The sequence below is a fragment of the Meleagris gallopavo genome, unplaced genomic scaffold, assembly GCF_000146605.3.
Source record: "Meleagris gallopavo isolate NT-WF06-2002-E0010 breed Aviagen turkey brand Nicholas breeding stock unplaced genomic scaffold, Turkey_5.1 ChrUn_random_7180001955706, whole genome shotgun sequence".
NCBI lineage: Eukaryota > Metazoa > Chordata > Aves > Galliformes > Phasianidae > Meleagris > Meleagris gallopavo.
The window spans coordinates 10,287-18,575 of record NW_011216424.1 but is presented as its reverse complement, the minus strand read 5'-3'; the positions used below and the strand labels follow the sequence as shown (position 1 = coordinate 18,575).

The window sequence follows — 8,289 nt, the reverse complement described above, 5'->3', positions numbered from 1 at the left end:
GCTGTGGGGCTGTGGGGCCATGAGTCCTCCCCTCAGCCCCCTCTCTGTGCCAAGCAGACCTCCCACTCTGCCCGCAGCCCCATCCCACCCCCACTGCCCTCCTCTGGACGCTCTCAGTTTTTGTCCCTCTGACACTGAGGCACCCACACGTTCCATTTCCAGCACTTCTTTTTCCCAACAAGGGGCAGCGTGCGGCCGTCCCTCCCTCCAGCCATCACGGCATTCCTCCCTCTGCACCCCACAGGCTACGGGGCCTTCCTGAACCCCGCGGGATCCATGTTCCTGCAGGCCCTGCTGGCGGCGCTGGCCGGGGAGGAGCGCAGCCTGGCCCTGAGCCGCATGGCCACCCGCCTCAACGCGGCCGTAGCCCTGGGCTGCCAGGCCCGCGGTGCCTACGAGGGCTGCAAGCAGATGCCCTGCTTCGTCACCAACCTCCCGTGGGACGTCTTCCCCTTCTCGGCTGCGGGTGAAGCCCTTCCCAGCACAGACATGCAGGGAGGGATGGAGGAGGAGGAGGAGGAGCGGCAGAAGCCCGCAGCCTCTTAGGGGGAAAAGGAGAAACGCAACCGAAACCCCGGCAGAAAGGTGCCCTGGGGTGCTGGAGCTGCCCAGGGTATGAGGAAATTCTAGGGTGCGTCGTTCCCCATCACGACGTATTGGGATGGATGTCACCCTGCCGCCCCACGGCAGCCCGGGCTGTGGCTACGCAGTGCTCCAGCAGCGCCCAGATCCCCTCTGTCCCCTTCGTGAATGAGCCCCAGTGCTGTGAACCCCACCTTATCGATCTGTTATCCAAGTGACCCTGCACAGGCCACAAAACACAGGCTTTTTTTCTGAGAGAGGAAAGGCTGATGTTTGCCTGCCTGGTGCCCTGCCCGCAAGGAAAACACTGCACTGGTGTAAAGATGGCAGCAGTTTGTCCTTACTTCATTCGAAACTTAAAGAATAAACAGAGACCAATGGTCAGACCCAGCGGGTTGACTCAGACCAGGAGTCAGGGCATGGCTTTGGGAACGTCCACCAAGGCAGACCTCAGCTCACGACCAAAAGCTGCATCTTTGTGAACCTCCTCCTGCTGTGGGGAAGGGGAGGGTGATGGGCTGGGACACCCTGTGGCCCCCGTGCTTTTGCTCAAGGCTGGGTCTTCCCCTTGTCTCTAGCACCACAAACGAGCACAACGAAGCAGCACCTGCACGGCTCACCTGTGTGCTCACCCATTAAATCTGCATCACCTCCACCCCGAGAGCCTCTCAGACAAACAGCGCTCACGTTGGTATTTCTCAACCCTGAGCAACACAGCTCCGATAGGCAGAGCCCTACCCTGCTCTGTAGATAACTTTGGGCTCAACTAGCAGGACTTTGGACCCTCAGCAGACAGGTGGTACCACTGCCCTGACCGCCCCATGCTCCAGGGTGCTCACATCACTGCCTCTCGTTGGGGGACCTCCTGAGCTGCTCCCTCCCTATGCACTTGCTCTGCCTGTAAGAAGAAAACAGTTTGGAGACTCCTACAGCACTCCCAGGTCAGAGTGAAGCTGGGCATTGGGCTTAGAGTTGTTGGAGGAGTGCAATTCTTGCTTCTCTGGGAAATGACACTGAAGATGCACAGCAATGCTTCCACCCCTTGTAGGAAGGCTCCAAAGAGCACTCCAGCCCAACACACAATCAGTTTTCATTTTCAATCTCCTGCTTTCACCATTCTGCCTCCCCCAGGCTCTCAGTGACCCAGTCAAGAGGGAGAGTAAAAAAAAACCACAAACAGCTCTCCTCTTATCCCAGCTTGTCCTCTGCCAAGCTGGAGATACAAGGGCAGACTTTCTCCTTCTGGACAGAAAGTGAGGGAAAGTTCCTTCCGTGCACTGCAGGAAGCACCGCACTGCACCCCCACCTGCTGCAGCACCCTGCCCTGCGCTCCTCTCCCGTCCATCCCAGTGCCACCCAGTGCTGGGTGCTGCTCGAAGAGCCTCCCTGTGGGTGAAGGAAGAAATGCAGATCCTCTCCTGCTGCATCAGCCTGCTGCTGACCAAGGGCCAGCTGGGTGAAAGGCAAAGCACTCAGAGAACTTTTCAAACAGTCTCCAAGCAAAACGCAGTCTCGCTCTCTTCTGGCTGCAGGGTGCTTGGTCATGTGAGGGCTGAGCATCCACAAATGGAGGCTCTGCACAGAGCCTAGAGCATGAGCAATGATCACAGAGACTGGAGACAGGGGTTCAAAGCTTCTCTCTCACACTCTCACACACACACACAGAACTCAGGGCTCTAAACTGTATTTTTTTAAATCATTTATTGACTTTACCACACAGGGGAAAAAAAAAGTACAAAGAAATATAAAAATTCTGGTCCTTCAAAGCAAGTTGCGTTGCACTGCAGCAGGAAACAAGCTGTGCGCTGCTTCGCACCAGCAAGGCAGCGGGCCCAGGAGCAGCCCCACCTGGAGAAAAATCACGTACCCACAGATACCATCCATTCAGAAATGTGCCACGGCCAAAAGGAAAAGGCTTCACGCTCCTTGACCGGTTTGAAACACATTGCATAAATCCTAACAGCATTAAAAGGGAAAAAAACACTAGGAGCCATTCCCAGAGGTTCAAGGGAAGAGGGGCTTTCTCCCTCTCTCCCTTTGTGCTGGAAAACCAGAACACAGCTGCAGCCTTCATGGCCAGACAAGGGAAATTCCCGCCCTCGTCACCCTGCAGCTGGGGGAGGGTCACACTTCGTGCAGGGCTGGGGACAGGCGGCTCCCCCGGCCTCACAGGGGGGACAGGACTCCTCTGTGCAGCTCTGGGGGGGATGTGAACCCACACGGAGAGCCCTCCATGAGCCACGTTTTCTGCCCAGATAAGAAAAACAAACTAAGAAGCTAGGCAGGCACTTTACACACATCCTTCGGAAGTGCCCTGTCTCAAGTAAATATCTTTGGAGCAGAACTACAAAAATAAGACCAGCAAAACAGCCACAGCTCAGGAATCAACGTGTTTTGCAGCCTTCAATACAACCAGTGCTAGCACATCCCAGGCCTTCATTTAAGTGCCCCACAGTGACGCTGAGAAAACAGCAATAAGCTGCTGGTGAGGTGTACATTCAACCACATTAAAGCTCCCAAAGCAGGGGGAGCACAGAGCAGCAAAAGAGCAGAGAGAGGTTTGGGAGCTGTAGGACAAACCCTTCTGCTCACAGAGCAGCTGCCTGGGAAACACCTCAGTGCAGGAGCTGTGCCTTTCCTGCTGAGGAGCCTCAGTACTGAAGCAGAGGAAGAGGTTTGAATAACTGCAAGTTTCATTCATCCCAAATGCTTCAGGACTATCAACCACTCTGCATCAAGACGATGACATTTTAACAACAGGGAAGAGAGTCATCTTTTGAGGTGAAATTTGCTCCAGCACTGCAGCTATACGGCACAGAACTTCATAAGCCTGAGTAGCTCGCTTTCACAGCATCAAACTAATTGTCCTCATTAGTGCAAGCATCTCAGCTGTGAGGACCACGAGGGAACAGAGCCACATGGAGCACAACTGCCATAGGGCAAGTAAGGAAGTCTAAGATACAACCAGAGGGTTGAAGGCAGCTCCAGCGCTCCCAAAAGGTGTGCATTAAAGTGAGAAGTGATGTGAAGCTAACATTGCCTTCATAGCAGAGAGGAAGAAAAGAAATAAATCAAAACAGAGTCCTTGGCAGATCATTTCCAAGCTAGTGCAATCACGCTCCAAACTTTAGCATCCAAATACAATGGACAGAGAAAGAGAATGTCTGTGCCTCCAGCAGCACGGTGCTGGTTACCAGGGCAGCTCTATGACTCTGAAAGGAGAGAATCAGATGGCTCATTTTGCAGGCGAATTTTTTTTCAAGAGGAGACATCAGTACAGTAGATGGAAAATCCCATTTCATTTGGACACAAACGTTCTGTCAAGTGCCAGAGCTGGCTTCTCTTGGGCCACGGTCCAGAAGCCAGACACCCAAGCAGAAACTGATTCAGGCCGTTGGGAAAAGGAGAAACACATTTTAAGGAAGTGAGAAGTCGAACATTACCAAGGTGCAGGTGCAAAAAGTAAAAGCATTTCCCCTTCCTCCTGCTCTCCGAGATCTGAAGATGACAGCAAAGCTACGATTCAGTGCTACAGCAGGGCAGCCAGCCGGTGATGTGCCACCATTCTGGTCTCATCGTCACCAAGCACCTTTCTTTCACTAAACACCTGAGGAGGAATCTAGATCTGGAAAGGGAAAAACGAAAAGCTAAAATGATGCGAAAGATGCATGTGAATTCAAAGACGAGAAGAAAAAAAGTTTCAAGGGGAAGAGAAGATGGACTTCTCCGACCCCCCCTACCTTCTGATCCAGCCGCTGATAATCGCCGGATTTGGGCCGCCGGCCGCCCTTCGATCGCTTCCCTTCCAGGGCAAAAGCAATGATCTTTGGAGAGAGAGAGAGAGAGAGAGAGAGAGAGGCAGGGACAAGGTGAGCAGGACGAGAACGACCACATGCAGTTCTTCTGACTTCTAACAGAGGCACTTTCTAGTGGGCCAATGAGAAGCCTCGCTTGCCTCCTTCCAAAAGCACTTGAAACAAACAAATGTCATCATTTAAAAGCAGCTAAGACTGAAAACAGCAAATAAAGAGGCTTTCCCAACATGCAGAAAACAGTAAAAAAGTTGTTCCCTCTCCTGCCTCAAAAACAGCTCTGCAGGATGGAGAAAAACAGCAGAAAAGATGAGCGTTGTGTCACTTGGGCTGTATTCCTCCATGCAGTGCTATTTAAAGACAAGTCTTTCACAACCTGCTACAGAAAACTCATTGTCTGTGAGAAACACAGAGCAGCTGCATAGATCTTTTCCTTTTCTCCTCCCTCAGCTCCATTTCTCACTGCTGAAAATAACCACTGGAGCCGAGGCCATTCCATTTCCACGGAGATCCAAATGCTTTCCTGGTTACAACACTCCTCCCTGCTCATCTCAAAGGCCTCAAACTAAACATTAACCAAACCCAGGCAGCAAGCAGGAGGCTTGAGCAGGAAGCAAAAGACAAAAATGAGAGCAGCAAAGGGGAAAGATCTTCAATCGAGCATGCCCCCACCTGCAGCACTGCCCAACGACTGGGAAGGAAGCTCTTAAACCACAGGGGGGAACTTGGGCAAGGAGCAGAGCCACTCACCTTCCGTTTGTTGTGATAGGCAACATACAGAGCAGCGACAATAATAGCCGTGGTCACCAGATAGGCAAAGAAGTGGCTGTTCTCTGATTTCTCCCCCGGAGAAATGGGAACACTCTTCTCTCTCTCCTTATTTAACAAGGCAGCACCATTACCATTTCTAATCCCATCCTCTTCCTCAGGGAGTTCATCACCATCTGGAGAGCCTTCGGTGTCATGAGCAGATGAAACTGACTGTGAGGACTGGCCGTTATTTCCCAATGACCCTGCCTGGGTGCCCTGACTGACGTCCTGTGTGTTGGCATTGTCACGTTCCTGGTTGCTGCTGCCTTGCTGGTCATCCTGGTTGTTGGTGCTGTCGCGCTGTTGGTTGGTCTGGCTGTTGGTATTGCCAGGTTGTTCGTTGGTCTGGCCATTGGTGCTGTCGTGGTGGTCGTTGGTCTGGTCATTGGTGCTGTCGTGGTGGTCGTTGGTCTGGCCATTGGTGCTGTCGTGGTGGTCGTTGGTCTGGCCGTTGGTGCTGTCGTGGTGGTCGTTGGTCTGGCTGTTGGTGCTGTCGTGGTGGTCGTTGGTCTGGCCGTTGGTGCTGTTACCATGGTCTTTCTGGCCATTTTGGCCAACGGTGTTGCCATTCTCCTGGCCATTCTGGCCACTGGTGTCGCCACCTTTTGGTCCATTTTGGCCATCAGTGTTGCCATTTTCCAGGCCATTTTGGCCACTGGTGTTGCCATTTTGCTTGGCCTGATTGCCCTGGCTGTCGGTCTTGTTCTGATGGTCGTTGTTGGGGCTGCTTTGCTCGTGCTCATCACCATGGGGGTCAGTTTGGCTGTCGCTGTTCTTCTGGGTGTTGGGTTGGCTAGCAGTATTACTGCCAGCCTGATTGTCATTGTTGCTGTTGCTCTGGCTGGTGCCTTGGCCCTCAGGGCTTTGTTTCTCTTTCTCTTCTTGTTTTCCTGTCCCTTCGGGCTGGTTCCCCTCATCCTTTCCCAGGTCTTTCCTTTGATCTGCACCACCTGCACCTCCTCCCCTCTCACCTATTGTCCCTCCATTATCTCCATAATGTGCGTTGCTGCCTTCTCCAATGCTTCCTGAAGTGCTCTTGGTGGACTCTGAGCGCTCTGATCCCTGCTCCCCACCTGTCAGCAAACACACCGAGACCACAGTTACCACCTGCAGTCAGTGCCAGAACCACGTGTGGCTGCGTTAAACGGCTCCCGGCGACCAGAGCCCACGTCTGCCAAAAGCAGTCCGACACTCTCCCGTAAGGGGGTTGGAGGGAAAGAGCCCAAAAGGGGGAAACCCCAAAAGGGGCAAACCCGGCGGCACGGCGCCCTCCAATGACCGCCCCCAGCCCCGCACCGCCTCCCACCGCGCTCAGGAGGTGCCCAGACCCTCCCGCAGACCCAGCGCCGGTGTAAAACCCACGGCAGTCGGACCCCCAGCCGCTCCCGGTTCCCCCGAGCACTCCGCGCTACCTGCAGCCCCGGCCCCGGTCCCGGCACTACCCCGGTTTGCGGTCTCGGCAGCGATGCCAAGCAGCAGCAGCAGCAGAAGCGAGAGCAGCCGCAGCGCCATGCCGACCCTGCTCCTCTCACCCGGCTACGGCCCGCTTCCGCTTCCGCTTCCGCTCAGAAACGTCACTTCCGGCAGAAGATCGTGCACGTGGGCCGCGTGCCGACAAGGGGCGGGGATTATGTGGAAGTAGGCGTGGTTTGGCCTGACTGGGCGTGGCTACGCAAATCAGACGGCAGGTCTTGGCGGGGGGGCCGTGCAGGCGCAGAGCTGCGTGGCTCCGCTTTGGGGTCAGGGCGGGGGGTTCAGGGGGAGAGCCGGCGATGCGAGGCCTCGCGGTGCCCTTCTCCTCGTGGGACATCGCTTCTTGGGTACGACCCCTTCGGACGCCTTTCCCGGCAGCAGCGGACCCCCTCCCCATCCCATCCCGTGGCACCGCCGCTGCGCCCCAGCTCCGCTGAGCTGGGCGGGGTACGGGATCAGATCTATTAGCAAATGGGAGAAGTTAACGACGCTAATTAAAATGTATGAGCTGTAGCCTCTGCCCCTGGCTGCCTCGGCACGGCTCAGCGCGGTACGGAGCGGCAGGGCGACATCTGGCGTGACCCCCCCGCAAGGAGCGGTCCGGGGAGCCCCTAATTAGCTCCTTCTCCGCGGGAGATCCCCGGGACCTCATTAGGCATTTCAATTAATGAATGGCCAGCGCCGCTCTGGGAGGGTGGGGGAGGCGCGACACGCTGGGGGGCTGTTTGACGGCCGCGATAAGGAAAAGGGACGGGGTGACCCAAAGAAAGATGGGTTCCAGGTGCTGTGTGCCAGCGGAGCACAGCGAGATGTCATCCAAAGGGAGATGTCAGCCGCCTGGTGGCACGGGGACGGGGGGACACGTGCTGCTGCACCAGCGACAGAGCCCCGTGCAGGACTCAGCGTGGCTGTGCAGGACTCAATGCCTTCACGCAGCCCCAGGAGCAGCAGCTCTGTGTGCCTCTCTCCTCCAGCAGGAATAATCCAAACCCGGAGAGCACCCAACAGATGTTCCTTCTCCGTATGGGAAAACTCCAAGTGAAACAAAGAAATATTCTCCTGCTGAAGTCCAACATCTGTTTGAAGCTGTCTGGCTGCGGTCCAGACTTTAATTCTTGTGACAGGTCTCTTCATGCCTTTAATTTCCCATGAAATCCCATTCAAGGCGCTGCTGGCCGCATCCCGCTCCCGATGTCGGCTGAGCGCGGCTGCATTCCCTCACAGGACTGCGGATTTTTGGTTTTTCTGACCAAAAAAACAGCGGCGTTTTGGCTCTTTTGGAGCTGCGGGGGCTCCAGGCTGACATCACCAGCAGTGATTTGCAGAGGACAGCAGAGGAAAGCAGAGTTCCACCAATCCAGGTCTTCCCGCACGGACCATGCTCATGCAGCAAAATTGCAGCTGTAGTTTTATTTCCTTTTTCTGTTTGCTTGTTTTGTTTTCATGAAAAATAACAGGGATTCAATGGCAAACCCCTCCACTGCCATCCCCACCCCACACCCCCCAGCCCAGCACCATGCTGGGGGCCAGGTCCAGCTGCAGTGGGATGGAACTGGGAGCACTGGGGGCACCAGTGCTGGATGTCCAGCGCTGTCGCTTGAGGAAGGGTCCT

At 55.1% G+C, this 8,289-nt stretch overlaps 2 protein-coding genes across 2 annotated transcripts in view; one reads left to right on the top strand and one right to left on the bottom strand.

Annotated features, from left to right (window-relative positions):
• LOC100544584 (caspase-3-like) overlaps positions 1–1,741 on the top strand; it is a 5,536-nt gene extending 3,795 nt beyond the window's left edge. Inside the window, exon 4 of the mRNA XM_003214109.4 lies at positions 245–1,741. Coding sequence (XP_003214157.1) covers positions 245–546 — 302 coding nt within the window. The 3' untranslated portion in view covers positions 547–1,741. The remainder of the gene's footprint in view (positions 1–244) is intronic.
• A 523-nt stretch (positions 1,742–2,264) lies between these two features.
• TGOLN2 (trans-golgi network protein 2) lies at positions 2,265–6,743 on the bottom strand. The gene is made up of 4 exons (XM_010728200.3): positions 6,617–6,743; positions 5,145–6,277; positions 4,323–4,406; positions 2,265–4,207 (listed from the first exon to the last, which is right to left on the bottom strand). Exons 1-4 carry the CDS (start codon positions 6,714–6,716, stop codon positions 4,202–4,204), a joined length of 1,323 nt encoding a protein of 440 aa, XP_010726502.1. The 5' UTR covers positions 6,717–6,743; the 3' UTR covers positions 2,265–4,201.
• Positions 6,744–8,289: the final 1,546 nt, after the last annotated feature.

Coding starts and splice junctions, on each gene's coding strand:
- TGOLN2 (XM_010728200.3), bottom strand. CDS start 6,716: ATGGCGCTGCGGCTGCTCTCGCTTCTGCTGCTGCTGCTGCTTGGCATC. Junction 6,278..6,616: donor GACCGGGGCCGGGGCTGCAG/GTAGCGCGGAGT, acceptor GTTTGCTGACAG/GTGGGGAGCAGGGATCAGAG. Junction 4,407..5,144: donor CCTATCACAACAAACGGAAG/GTGAGTGGCTCT, acceptor CTCTCTCCAAAG/ATCATTGCTTTTGCCCTGGA.